The 15,034-nt window shown below is 40.5% G+C and overlaps 1 protein-coding gene across 1 annotated transcript; it reads right to left on the bottom strand.

Annotated features, from left to right (window-relative positions):
• On the bottom strand, positions 10,360-14,786 carry LOC18766768 (probable LRR receptor-like serine/threonine-protein kinase At1g34110). Its single transcript, XM_020569746.1, has 2 exons — positions 11,332-14,786; positions 10,360-11,063 (listed from the first exon to the last, which is right to left on the bottom strand). The coding sequence occupies exons 1-2, from the start codon at positions 14,183-14,185 to the stop codon at positions 10,681-10,683; spliced, it is 3,237 nt and encodes a 1,078-aa protein (XP_020425335.1). The 5' UTR covers positions 14,186-14,786; the 3' UTR covers positions 10,360-10,680.

The following is a 15,034-nucleotide window of genomic DNA, read 5'->3' as shown; positions in this document are numbered from 1 at the left end:
AATGACATTTTCTTTTTGTCATTTTGAATGAAATAGTTCCTAAATAGTTTAGCACCATGCTTAGTGTTTTTCAAAAAAAAAAATATTTCAATGCAATCACTATTGAATAAATAAGAGAATAAGAATGTACAGGAGAATCCTCCACTCCAAACCTGTTTGATGTGGTATTTAAGAACTTTTTAGAATGAGGCACAGGAACCAAGTTTAAGTAAAGAAACGGCTGCTAAACTAACTACAATGGCTAGCAATAGTTTTGCTAAAACCCTTTTTTTTGTTTTTTTTCATTTTATGATTTGAGAGTAACGTTGACAGGAGAATGAGATTTGCATTTATTTTAAGCATAGGTGCAAAGCTCTGATATTATGTTGACTATATTAGGATTTAAAAATGATTTATTTCGTTTCACTTGTTACTGTTGTATTGAATTATTTTCAGGTGCTTAATTTATTTTGGGGGTTTCCTATAGGCCTTATTTTGATAGGTGGCTTCAAGTTGACTCTGAGTTTATCCTAATTCCGTCTCCTGTTTTGTTACTTCTCATATTCAATCTCTCTCTCTCTCTCTCTCTCTCTTCTTTTTTCTATTATCTTTATCCTCTATCCATATTATTCTCTCTGTCCTGCATCAATTTAGAAACAGAAATGATGGTACGAGATTTTGATAAGTGAATGTGCTGGCCAGCATTCGAGTTCATTTGATTGTATATTCTCCTTTTCTTTCACACGCTAGGACGCCACAGGTGTAGCATAGAAGAGACCAAAAGAAGATGGATAAAGAAAAAGCAATTGGCACAAGTATGTTGAAGCATTAATAGGTTTGCAGAAGAGGACATGGTTTGTCATGTGGTGGGCATGGGCTTTCTAGATTAGTCCTTGGAACTACTCTATGGTGGCCTTCCAATTGTGGAGGCTCCAAAATATGAATTTACCTGACTCCACCTTGATGATTTTGCTGTGCCATAATGTCTAGAATCAGTTGACTGAATTGAATAATATAAAAAAAGAAGAAGATATTAAGGAATAAATTAACTTTTTTATCCAATCGGCCTTCCATAGCCTTCCGAATACCATCCCAGGGCTGGTGCAGTACTAACCTTTCACAAACCACCACCCAACTCCAGTTTTTCATGTCATCTGAACTGCCATTCCCTTTTTCCTGCTCTTGTACAACCCCCTCATTCTATACTGCTTCTTTGTAAGTCTTACCCAAAACTTTGCCTCTGACACTAACAACTGTGTTGCCATCTTCTTCTGTGAACCCATGTCTACTCGTTCTGTTTTTCCTTGTTAGAATTCCTTCTAAATTCACTTTGATCTGAATCCACCCACTATCGTTTTTACCCTGGGGGATCACCACAGACTTCATGAATCCGTGTACGCACTTGGTCAGTCTCAGATAGTATCCTTTCCAGTTATGACCCTTTTCTACCCACACTTGGTAAGAATCCCCCCTATACCTCCTGAAGACACTTTGTACCTTGTTTTCCAGGATTAACTGCAGCTTTTTGATTAACCACTCTACACAGCTAAGTTCCAAGGAAACATGGAAAAGACGTTCTTTAACCTTCTCTGTTATTAGAATTGACCTTTCATACGATAGATCATCTACCTTAATTCGGAACTCCTTTGATTCAATGTTGAAAAACCTTGGTACATGTCTCTTACTCACCTCTCCTTCTTTCTGTTTCCTTCCCCCTCTTTCTGTTTCCCTCGCTCTCTCACCCTCTCTTTCTCTCATCTTTTCCTCTAGTTGCCAATGATGCATAAAGAAGTGAGTGATGGAGGAGGAGGAGGAGAAGGAGAATCTTAATCCCTTGGCAACTAGAGGAAAAGATGAGAGAAAGAGAGGGTGAGAGAGCGAGGGAAACAGAAAGAGGGTGAGGTGAGTAAGAGACATGTACCAAGGTTTTTCAATATTGAATCAAAGGAGTTCCGAATTAAGGTAGATGATCTATCGTATGGAGGGTCAATTCTAATCACAGAGAAGGTTAAAGAATGTCTTTTCCATGTTTCCTTGGAACTTAGCTGTGTAGAGTGGTTAATCAAAGAGCTGCAGTTAATCCTGGAAAACAAGGTACAAAGTGTCTTCAGGATGTATAGGGGGGATTCTTACCAAGTGTGGGTAGAAAAGGGTCATAACTGGAAAGGATACTATTTGAGACTGACCAAGTGCGTACACGGATTCATGAAGTCTGTGGTGATCCCCCAGGTAAAAACGATAGTGGGTGGATTCAGATCAAAGTGAATTTAGAAGGAATTCTAACAGGGAAAAACGGAACGAGTAGACACGGGTTCACAGAAGAAGATGGCAACACAGTTGTGAGTGTCAGAGGCAGAGTTTTGGGTAAGACTTACAAAGAAGCAGTACAGAATGAGGGGTTGTACAAAAGCAGGAAAAAGGAACGACAGTTCAGATGACATGACAAACTGGAGTTGGGTGGTAGTTTGTGAAAGGTTAGTACTGCACCAGCCCTGGGATGGTATCCGGAAGGCTATGGAAGGCTGGTCGGATAAAAATGTTAATTTATTCCCTTATCAAATTAATAAGGCCTTCTTCTCCTACGACAGCAAATCAGAGGCGATGAATGTTTGTAGCAGTGGAAAACTGGCGGTGGAGGGACAAACAGATGTTTTGCTGTACAGCTGGGAACACGGATTGAAAAATAATATCCCCAAAATCGTTAGCTATGGTGGCTGGATCGGAATTACCGGGCTTCCTATGCACTGGTGGAGCAAGGAGTTCTTCCAGCGCATCGGCATGGAATGTGGGGGACTGCTACAGGTGGACCAGCGGACCGAAAACTACAAGTACCTGTTCGAAGCAAGAATTAAAACCAGAAAAAACTTCATTGGGTTTTTACCGGAAATCTTGACCCTTACAGAAGGAACAGAAATTTATCACGTGAAAATCAGACCAATTTCTCCGGCAATCCGGCCCACCAGATCACGGCAAGCCCAGCCTATGATCTCTGCTAACGGGACTGTTCAGGTAGTAGCTGGAGGCGAAGTTCTGACAAGTCAGAGACAGTGGAGGGTTGTTGATAATTCCCAGGCGGACTGGGCTCGAAGCAATATTAATGAGTTTGATTGGCTCGAGAAGGAAAATCGAAGCTTGTTCAGCGGAACTGTGCACAACCTGAAGTTTCAAGGTGATGTCCCTTCTATCCTAGTGGCTTTATGTCGACATTATCTGATAAGGCCACAAAAGAAAATGCGTTGTCACTGGGCCCAATTAATGGCGCGCCCATTTCGAAACTTTCGGCCCAAGTTAACCCCTTTGGTGGTTTTTTCTCTAAGCCCATGCCTTTCCCGAATATTAGGTCGTTTAGTGGGCCGGGTCTTATTTGTGGGTTAGAAAAAAACAAGATTTCTGAACCCCAGTCAAAGAGTGAGTGTGCGGCAATTAAGTTGAAGCCAAAAACCAAATTTCTATCTAGATTCGGCCGAGCAAATGGTGAAGCAAGTAGGGGCTTTAGAAAAGGTCTATCTCACATCGACGATCAACTTTCTAGTGCAGGCACTCCGCCTTAGGTCTGTTCCCTCCCCCCATCGTCGATCGCTAACAGAGATGATGATGATTCCATTTTGTCGATCTGCCCGGAATCTGTGGATTCAATGGCCAAAGTTCCATCGTCGGAATCAGAATTCATTGACGAAACTTCTTCGAACGAGGAAACGAAATATACAGATGCTTTTGCTAATGAAGAGGGGATTCTTCACGAGATTTTTGCTATTCTCGATGACCCTGGTGGTGTCAATGGGTATGTAGAAGGCTGTTTTCCTACCAATATCCAGTCAGATGAGCAGACGGGGCTAGAAGTTGATGATGATGCAACATTTGTTCCAGACACCATTCCAGAAGTAATATATTATTCCAAAAAAAAGAAGAAAACGTCGAGGTTACGGACCCAAAGACGGTTTACCTAAATCGTTGATGCACAAAATGGACATATCTTTGCTGCTCCTAAAGAAGAACTTGGCTCACAGAAGACATGGTAAACCTTGTAATTCCAATGGTGACACGGGATCAAATGGCTCTGGAAAAGGTAAAGAGAAGAAAAGGGATTATACCTCTCATTAATGAAGATAATTAGCCGGAATATTCGAGGTCTGGGAAGTAGAAGGAAAAGATTACTGGTAAAAGAGCAACTACGGAGACTCAAACCAGACATAGTAATTTTGTTGGAAACTAAAAAGGAATTGTGGACAGACAATTGGTCACAGGTGTTTTGGGGTCAAGATTCAAGGAGTGGGTCTTCTCACCCTCTTTGGGAAGATCTGGCGGCATAGCAGTTTTGTGGAATTCCCAATCCGTTTCGGTAATCGATTCTATGGTCGGCGAATTTTCTGTATCTTTTAGAATTGTTGAGAATATAGGGACGGATTGGTGGCTGCCCGGGATTTATGGCCCATGCAGACAAAGGGAAAGAAATAGTTTCTGGGAAGAATTGGCTGATCTGTACGGGTATTGTGGTGATAAGTGGTGTCTTAGAGGTGACTTTAATGTGGTCCGCTTTTCAGCTGCAAAGTCGAACGAAGGAAGAGTGACTAAAATCATGAGAGATTTTAATGATTTTATCCAAGAAACAAATTTACGAGATCCCAATCTCCTCAACGCTTCCTTCACTTGGTCTAATCTAAGAGAAAATGTTGTTTGTATAAGACTGGACAGATTTCTGGTGTAGGGAAGCTGGGAAGATTACTTCCCTCATTATCGCCACAAAGCTTTGCCGTGAATCACCTCCGATCATTGCCCTATAGAGCTGGACACCTCTAGGGTAAAGTGGGGTCCTTTGCCCTTCCGGTTCGAAAACATGTGGCTGAATCACCCGGACTTTAAGAGGAAGATCAAGCTGTGGTGGGGTGAGGACCAGATTTCGGGATTGGAGGGATACAAATTCATGACAAGGCTAAAAATGCTAAAATCAAAATTGAAAGTTTGGAGCAAGGAGGAATTCGGGGAAGTAGAGCGTGATTTACGGGAGGCCGAAGCTAGATTGCTGGTTTTGGACCAACGTGAAGGAACTGAAGGTTTGGATCACCTTTTGAGGTCTGAGAGAGAAAATCTTCTTCTAAAGATCGGAGATTTGGCCTAGAAGGAGGAAGTCAAATGGCGCTAAAGAGGAAAGGTAAAATGGGCAAGACAAGGTGATGGGAATACCAAGTTCTTTCATAGAGTGGCAAATGGAGCTAGGAAAAGAAATTACATAGAAGAATTAGAAGTGGAGGATTTGGGAGTTATAGAAGTAGACGCTAACATTGAAAGGGAGGTGATTAGATTCTTTAAAGGGTTATATAGCAGCAATAAAAATGCAGGCTGGGGTGTTGAAGGCCTAAATTGGTGTCTCATTAGCCAAGTGGAGGCTGATTGGCTCGAACGCCCTTTTGAATTGGAGGAAGTTAAGAAAGCAGTTTTTGATTGTGGCAAGGACAAATCCCTGGGACCAGATGGTTTCTCCATGAGTTTTTTCCAATCTTGCTGGGAGGTTGTCAAGGGAGATCTCATGAAGGTAATGCAAGATTTTTTTCATAGTGGAATCGTAAATGGGGTTACAAATGAAACTTTCATTTGTCTCATTCCTAAAAAGGCGAATTCCGTGAAGGTTACTGATTACAGACCGATTAGTCTTGTTACGAGCCTTTATAAAGTGATATCCAAGGTCTTGGCTTCAAGATTGAGAGAGGTTCTTGGAAATACTATCTCCCAATCTCAGGGAGCCTTTGTCCAAAAGAGACAGATTCTAGATGCTGTGTTAGTTGCAAATGAAGTTGCAGAGGAAGTCAGAAAACAGAAAAGAAAAGGGCTGGTTTTCAAAATTGACTTTGAGAAAGCATACGACCATGTGGAATGGAATTTTGTAGATGATGTGCTGGATAGGAAAGGCTTTGGTGTCAAATGGTGAGGCTGGATTATAGGCTGCTTGGAATCTGTCAACTTTTCCATTATGATTAATGGAAAACCAAGAGGAAAGTTCAGGGCCTTTAGGGGATTAAGACAAAGGGACCCGTTATCACCATTCCTATTTACCTTGGTCAGCGATGTTTTAAGGAGAATAATAGAAAGGGCTCAAGATGTTAACCTAGTACATGGAATTGTTTCTGGTCATGATCAAGTGGAAGTTTCTCACCTCCAATTTGCAGATGATACCATTTTCCTTTTGGATGGCAAGGAAGAGTATTGGTTAAATCTGTTGCAGCTGTTGAAGTTGTTCTGTGATGTGTCTGGGATGAAGATTAATAAGGCTAAAAGTTGCATTATGGGGATTAATTTTAGTATTGAAGCTCTGAATAACATGGCGGGCAGTTGGGGATGCGAGGTTGGTTGCTGCCCTATGGTTTACTTGGGTCTTCCTCTCGGGGGAAACCCAAGAGCTCTTAATTTCTGGAATCCAGTAAAGGATAAGGTGGAGAAAAGACTTCAAAAATGGAAGAGGGCTTGCTTATCCAAAGGTGGAAGGTTAACGCTAATCCAAGTGGTTTTGAGCAGCATTCCTTCTTACTATATGTCACTGTTTAAGCCTATAGGAGTGGCCACCAAAGTAGAACAACTTATGCGTAACTTTTTATGGGAAGGTCTAGAAGACGGGAAGAAATGTCACTTAGTCAGGTGGGAAAGGGTGACTAAATCGAAAGAGGAAGGTGGTCTTGGAATTGGCTCTTTAAGAGAAAGAAATGAAGCCCTCAGAGCTAAATGGTTGTGGAGATTTCCACTTGAATCCAATTCGCTATGGCATAGGATCATTAAGAGCAAGTACGGAATAGACTCAAATGGGTGGGATACTAAACAGATAGTTAAGGTGTCTTGCAGGAATCATTGGCGAGAAATTTCGAAAGGGTATAATTCTTTTCTTCAATGCTGCAGATTTTCTGTTGGAAATGGGGAGAAAATTAGATTTTGGGAGGATCTTTGGCTGAAAGAATGGATTCTAAAAAATCTGTTTCCTAGACTCTCTTCCTTGTCTAGGAGAAAAAAATCAAAGTATAGTCCGTTTTGCTAACAATCATGAGATGCCTCTTAATTGGGATTTTGATTTCAGAAGGAATTTGTCCGAGGCTGAAATAGCAGAAGTGGTAATACTTTTGGATATATTGGGGAAGGTGAGATTATACGGTTCTAGATCGGATCGGAGATCTTGGGAGATTGAGGAGCAGGGTTCTTTTTCCTGCAAGTCTTTCAGGTCTTTTCTTCTCTCTACCACAAGGGATGTCTTCCCCCCTTTCATCTCAATCTGGAAGGCAAAGACTCCGCCAAAAATTCAATTTTTCGTGTGGCTGGCAGTAAATGGCAGGATTAATACTTGCGATTGCATTCAAAGGAGGCAACCAAAGATGTGCTTATACCCCTCTTGGTGTGTTCTTTGCAAAGAGAATGCAGAAAACATTGATCACTTGTTCATTCATTGTTCGTATTCCCTAAAATTATGGTGGAGGATGTTGGGTGCTCTCAGAGCGGAGTGGGTGATTCCTAAAGGGTGTTTTGAGCTCCTTAGTATCAATCTGAGGGTTTCGGGGAAGGGGAAGAGAGCTGGAATCCTTCGTGATTTTCTAGTTCATGCTATTTTCTGGAATATCTGGATGGAGCGAAATCGAAGAATTTTTCAGGGTCATATAGGAGTAAGGGTTGAGGAATTATGGGACAGAATTAAATTTTGGCCATCCCTTTAGGCTTCGGTTTCGGGGCAGTTCAAGGACTATCACTACTCTACCATCATGAGAGACATGATGGCATTCTTAAGATGATTTTACTGAAGTTTTGTGTTTTTTATACAGTTTTTTTTTTCAATCTTAGTAGGTCAGACTCTTTATTTTTGGTCTTGTTGTTTGATCGAGGATTTTTCCTCTTGATTATCAATACAATGTTTCTATTCAAAAAAAAAAAAAAAAAATTTGAACGGATTATGTCCTCCAATTTCTTAAGTAAAGTTATTTCTTTGTATTGCTCATTGGTTTAGTAGAAAAGAAACTTATAATGGTGGGAACAGAGTTGGGGAGGATGACTGTTCTACAAATGAAATGGTGCAACTTCTACTGTTGTGAAGTTATATATTGAAATACTCTAATCTCCTCTATATGAGACACCTTAATTTAGGAAATTTCTATTGCGTATGGTTTCGATAACGATAAAACTGAAACATTGTCACAAACAGACTAGTGGATTACCTCTATTTTACCAGGAAAACTTCTTTTACATTTTTTAAAGTATAAAGGAAAGCTTCGATTACATTTTTGAAAGTATAATTTTTCCTAAGCTAGTGTAACATAGAGGAGATTGGAGTACTGTATTTTCATTTATAAGGACGTGACATAGACTAGATTGGAGTATTTCAAATGAAATGGTGCGAGTTTGCAAGTCCCTTCATAATGTAATGCTGGAGCACTGATAGAATTGGGGATATATATATATATATATATATATAGGGTGCCCCCAATTCTATCAGTGCTCTAGCATTACATTATCTTTGACGTTGCAACTAAAAACTTTGCTAGAGACTGCAGTAGAAATTCTGAAAACTACAATCAGGAAAGAAAGATGCGATGGGGAGGGGGAGGGAGAGGGAGAGGGAGAGGGGGAGGGGGAGGGGTTATTTAGCGATTGAAAACATACGCATCAATCCTCCTCATGCGATTAATGTGAGTATGGTAGAATGTAGTTAACATGCAGAAGATGGTAGGTGAAGATGGTGATTTTTCATTTGGTTTGACTGAATGAATGGATGCAAGGCTAGTGCCAAAATAAGTATTTAGTGATTGAATTACTAGTGATAATCTCAATGGCCGTTGGTGGCCATTAATCTTAATTTTCATTTTTTAATTTTGCACCTACAGTCTACATGAAAAAGAATGTCACTCTCACACATACTAACTCATCACACCGGTAGATAACAAGTTTATTGATCCCAATTCATCCAATTTTTCATATTTTTTAGACTATTAATGAAATTATTTATTTGACCACATCAGAGAGATGGTTTTAAAAAAACAGAGAAATTATTATTTTTAAATGAAAATGCAGCGTTTTTACTAATTAACCCCTACAAAAAAAGAAGTCCAACAATATTTTTACCTATGTGGAGAGGTAAGAGTGATATTTGAAGCATCCATTTCTTGTGGAACTTGCCTTGCATCCATTCAATTCAGTCAAAACAAATAAAATTCACCATTTTTCACCTACCATCTTCTGCATGTTAACCACATTCTACCTCTATTCATATTAATCGCATGGGGGGATGGATGCATATACTTTCAGTCATTAAATACCCCCTCCCCCTCCCCTCAAGTAGTATCGCATCTTTATTTCAAATATCCTGCCTTCAACAGTCTTGTGAAGGAAGGGAAAAAAAAACCTCTCTCCCTTGTGAGAGCTCCCTCACCGTGTCTCTGGCTTGTCTTAGAAATGGATCCCTAACCAAAATTTCGCCATTGTTCAAAGAGGCTGTCAGGAGAAAACAAGTTTACAAATTTCTTGAAAGTGAAATTTTGGCTATGTACAAATCAAAGATGGCTGATGAGACAAAATTAAAAGGTAGAGCAGCAGTAGTAGTTTTGGACGAGTCGTTGGTTTCAACTCTAAGAGCAACTAACGACTTGTCCAAGGCCTCTTTTTGCTGCTCAAACTTTTTATTTTTCATCTTTAATTTTGTGTCATCGGGCATCAGCTGTCGTTGATTTGGACATAGCAAAAATTTGGCTTTCAAGCGACTTGCAAACCTGTTACCTCCATTCCCACTCAGCCGCTCAACTAGGACTTCTGAGTCTTACTCCAAAATCTGCTGTGCTTTCACCTTCTTTTCTGGGTCATATTTATGCCATCATATCCGGACTGAGAGGATTTTGAGTTGACCAAAGCAACAAAAAGAGAAGCTGATTGAATTAATTATTGATATTCCAATGTTCAAATAATATATGATAAAAGTTGATTTTGATTATACGCTTTTTTGAACCATCAATTCTGAAAAGGTCAAGTGGCATGGACCAAACGAAGTGAGGAAATTGAGAGACATGGGAGACAAATCTTGTGTCTGCTAAGCATGTGGGGGAGGGAGATGGAGGCATGCCCTGTTTCTGTCTGTCTGCTTTTTAAGCTGCAATTCAGGGCCTACAAGTGGGGCAGCTGCTTTTCCGATTCTCTAGCCTCCAAAATTGTTGATACTGTTTGTGATTTTTGTTGAGGAATGACAGCTTTTCTTTTGTATTGTTACAAGCAGAGATTTAGACAACACAGAATCTAGAATATTCATCGTATATGTGATCAATTAAAATTAAGTACTTCAAAATTGTTAAGGAAAAAAAACAAGATTGAAAGAAGCAATTGCTGATATGCTAAGGTTCAGCCACATTTTCAGCAATTCAAACCAAGATGAAAAAACTAGTGAAGATGCCTATTATATATAATGTCTCTCTCACAATACGGTAATCTGTAACGGTTTAAAAATAATAAAGAAAATGATGAAAATATAGTGACAAAAAAGAAGAAAAAAAAAAGGAAATGCAGGCAAGTGCGACATGAAGCATTTTCACCGCATTGGCGTCTCAAAACTGTACAAGCAACCTAAACCCATCACCATCCAAATAACTACTCAAACTTTCTTCATGTCCCTCAATTTTAATATTCTCTTATGTTGGGATTGAAAATCAATTCACTAATGTCCTTGGAAGGTTTAGAAAGAAGAAAGGATAAAAATTAACTTTGAGCTGAAGACTGCTTTATTAGGGGTTGGGAAGTTTTTCCCCATTCTTCAGGTTGGCTCTTAACCTCCATTAGCAATGCCACCACTTCCTTCATGGTCGGCCGTTCTGCCGGCGAAGAGTTTACGCAGAACATTGCTATTCCGAGTGTTTGCAGCATCTCTTGCACCATTTGATCTGGCAGGCCTTGGAGCTTTGCATCTAGTATTGATACAGCTGGTTCAAAGCTCCCCATCTTCTTCTTCACCCATTCAACAATGTGTAGCCCATCACCAATCTGTGGCTGAACAGCGCTACGCCCGCTTAGGATCTCCAGCAAAACCACACCATAGCTGTAGACATCACTCTTCTCTGTTATGTTCATTGTGTATCCATATTCTGCATTCATAATGGAGATTATTTGTTAGAATATGAGACTCCCAAGACTTGTGACAAAATAAATACCAATCTATTTGTATTTGGATAACTAGAGCCATCCAGATTGAACAAATTTTTATAAATATTCTAATGCAACCTTTGATGCATAATCGTGCATCATCAATACTCTTCTTATACAGCCAACTAGGAAAAGATCAAATGTTAATTTGAAAGGGCAGTGTGTCGCAATTTATATTAACTTCTCAAAGAAAAAATGAAACAGCCTTACCTGGTGCAATATAACCATAAGAGCCAGCTACTCTGGACATTGCATGGTGGTAAGTTGGAGAGTTCATCAACTTTGCCAGACCAAAATCTGCGAGATAAGCTTCATACTTTGAATCCAAGAGTATGTTATTGCACTTCACATCCCTGTGAAGAATTGCCGGGACGCAATCGTGGTGAAGGTATGCTAAACCTTGAGCTGAGCCAATTGCAATCTTGTACCTAGTTTCCCAGTCCAAGTTCCTATTCCCTTGCAATAGCTGTTGCAGATTACCATTGGGAATGAAGTTGTATAGAAGCAGCTTCACACTTCTATTTGAACAGTAACCTAGGAGCTTCACAATGTTCCGATGGCGAATGTGTCCAAGAATTTGAATTTCTGCAGCGAAAGAGTCTATCGGTTCTTCCTCTTGTTTTGTTTTCCACAGCTTTTTCACCGCAATCAAATCTCCGTTCTGCATTTCAGCCTTATAGACAATCCCAGAACAACCTTTCCCAATCACATTTTCATCCTTGAGACAATCCAAGATGTTGTCAATGGTGAAATTTAGCTTCTGAAATGGGATGAAGGTCCACGGATAAGAGAAATCTTCAGCTCCCGATGACAATGCCAATGCTCCTAAAGATTTCTTTACCATATACCTATGATTTCGCATAACAACAATCCATGAGGCAATAACTGCTATGGTTACTGATGCCAGAATCACAGAGATTAAAGCAACGGTTTTCGCGGATTTTAAACCATTCTTCCGCATTAGACTTGAAGAACAAGTAGTCCCATCAGCAGACTCACAAAGATGTGGGTTCTTAAGATATGAACTTGAAGAAAGAGTTCTGAAGAACGGCGTAACTGGTATAGGACCTGAGAAATTGTTGCAGGAGATATTTAGAGAAGTGAGACTAGTTAGAGAACCAAGAACCTTAATGTTTCCAAAGAGCATATTATGAGAAAGATCCAATGATTGCAATTGTGTCAAACCCTCCATTGTCTCTGGGATTTCTCCTGTAAAACTATTTGAGCTCAAGTCCAAACTGATTGTCAAGCTTGTCACATGACCAATTTCAGGTGGGATTGGACCAGAGAGGCTGTTGAAGCTCAAATCCAGCAAAGTTAGCTTCTGCAAGTTCCGAATAGATTTTGGTATTGAGCCTGTGAGTAGATTATTGTTGATGATGAGCTTGTTCAAGTAACTTAAGTTTCCAAAGCTCCAAGGAATTTCGCCAGTGAAGCTGTTTCGGCTGAGATCAAGTTGCTCCATATTCACAAGCTCCCCAAGCTCAGATGGAATTTCACCACTTATATAGTTGTTGTGCACATCCAATAGTTCAAGAACTGTGATGTTGGCAATCTCAACTGGAAGGCCTCCAGAGAAATGATTCATGTACAAGTCAAGAAAGACAAGGTTTTGCAGTTGGCCTATCTCCTTAGGAATTTGTCCTGAAAGCTGGTTTTCTCCAAGTCTTAACCTGACTAGAGATTGACAATGCGCAACACTTGGCAGCAACCCGCCCGATAAGGAATTTCCCAGAAGCAAGAGCTTGCTCAGCTTCTTCAAACTGAAAATCTCTTCTGGGATTGACCCAGTAAGCTTGTTTCTTGAAAGATCAAGTGCATAAAGTTCAGTGCAGTTCCCGAATGAAGATGGTATAGTTCCAGATACTAAATTACCCCACAAGAAGAAACTCTGCAAGGATTTCAAATTACCAACTTGCCATGGAATTGTACCTGAGAATTGGTTCTTGTCAAGTTGAAGAGCAGTAAGGCTTGTACAGTTGCTCAGCTGAGATGGTATTGTCCCGGTAAGCGAATTATCCGAAAGATGAAGCTGTTCAAGAACCACCAGCTTCCCTATATCTCTTGGAATTGCGCCAGAGAGATCATTAGCAGAAGCATCCAGAATAACAAGTGAAGAACAGTTTGAAATCTCAGCTGGGATTGGTCCTGATAATGCATTGCCCCAAAGAAGCAGGCTAGTGAGCTTTTGCAACTTTCCCAGTTGTGGAGGAATTGAACCAGTGAGCTTGTTCATGTGCAAATACAAGTTCCTCAGCTCCAAACAGAGCCCAAGTTCAGGGGGAATGGAGCCAACTATTTCAGTATCATAAAGAGCCAGTGTTTGGAGATTAACTAAGTTCCCAAATGTGGATGGGATCGTCCCCGAAAGCCCAGTAGCCGCGGCACCAAAGGTTGTGAGATTGGTGAGTAGGCCTAACTGTGATGGAATTTCTCCGGATATATACGGATTCCCACCGACACGAAACTGTTGGAGGGAGACCAGAGAGCCCAGTTGTGATGGGATTGAACCGTTGATGAGATTGTCTTGGAGGCAAAGGACTTGAAGTGAAGTAAGGTTAGCAAGTTGCTGAGGCATTTTATCAGACAATCTGTTGGAATTCAAGAAGAGGAACTGAAGAGCAGAGAGATTTCCCAGCTCTGGGGGAATGGAACCAGTGAGAGAATTGGCGGAGAGGTCAAGGAGGCGAAGATGGGTGAGTTGGCCAAAGGAAGGAGGGATTGTGCCTGAAATGTTGGTGGAGGAGAGGTTGAGAAGCTGAAGATATGAGAGAGAAGAGAGCTGTGGAGGCAGAGAGGAAAGGTTGAGGAAAATGTTGGGGAGAGAGAGTGAGATGACTCTGTTTTGGGGAGAGCAGGTTATGCCTTGCCATGAACATGGTGTTTGACTAGATGGGTCCCATGAAGACAGCACAGAAGAAGAAGAAGAAGATTGTTTTGCAGGCAGAAGGGAGAGAAGAGCTTGACCATCAGAGGACAAAGAGGTAACTAATAAGAGTTTTGCCATGGTTATGTAAATCAACAATGTGAAGGAAAATAGAAAATGGGTTCTGTTTTGTTCCATTTTTTGAGTACTTGTGGGAAAAATGAAGGCTTGCAAATGGTGAAGAAGGTGAAGAAAAATGTGGGGTTGTTCTTGTTGTTGAAGATGAAGGTGAAAGTCTACTCTAAGGAGACAACATGCATGTGAAGGAGGTTTCTGTGGTTGATGAGAATGCTTGAATTTCACAACAAGGTGTTGCACTAAACATGCATGTGAACAAAAAGGCTTGTGTCACACATATCTTTAAGTGGAGTTGTATATGCAGTGTTGAATTTGGTCAAATCAAAAATGGTGGAGTGTGATGTTATTTTACCTGAAAATGCTCTTTCTCATCTTCAAGACCTAGCTAGCTCTGGTGCTCTTGCTCTTCTTGTTCTTCTTGTGGTGGTGGTGATGAAGATGACAAAGTTCAGGTTTGAAGTTTAAACTCTCCTCTGCTCTGATCAACAGCACCAGAAATTAATGATGGAGATAGCCATGTGTTTGAATGGTTTCAAGGTTGGAGTTGTGGTGGTGGTGGCGGTGGCGGTGGTTACTATAAGCTTTGAGGTCTAAGGGAGCTAGAGAGAGATTTCTGTTCTCTTTCTCTTTCTCTTTGCTTGTGTTATGTTTCCAAGGCTTTGAAATCCCACCCTTATATTTTCATATAAATATCAATACCAATTATTCTACTCTACACTTCCTAGTAGTGAAGTGCTTGAGCGCCACTTATCAATCTGATTTCCCAAATTACCCTTCTTAGTCAATGAAGGTGGTCCCTCATTTTTCTCTCTGAGTTACTAGGGGCATTGTTGACAAACTCAAAGTGGGGTTGCTCATATCATTTTCCTCTATTTGTTCCCGCCCATGCAATTGTCGTGGATAGGTGAC

This window comes from Prunus persica, chromosome G8, assembly GCF_000346465.2.
Source record: "Prunus persica cultivar Lovell chromosome G8, Prunus_persica_NCBIv2, whole genome shotgun sequence".
Classification (NCBI taxonomy): Eukaryota; Viridiplantae; Streptophyta; class Magnoliopsida; order Rosales; family Rosaceae; genus Prunus; species Prunus persica.
This window is presented reverse-complemented; position numbering and strand designations above follow the sequence as displayed.

Bases quoted from the DNA above. Each gene is read 5' to 3' on its own strand.
- LOC18766768 (XM_020569746.1), bottom strand. From the start codon at position 14,185: ATGGAACAAAACAGAACCCATTTTCTATTTTCCTTCACATTGTTGATT. The intron at 11,064-11,331 runs GTAAGGCTGTTT...TTATGAATGCAG, and splicing joins TTATGGTTATATTGCACCAG to AATATGGATACACAATGAAC.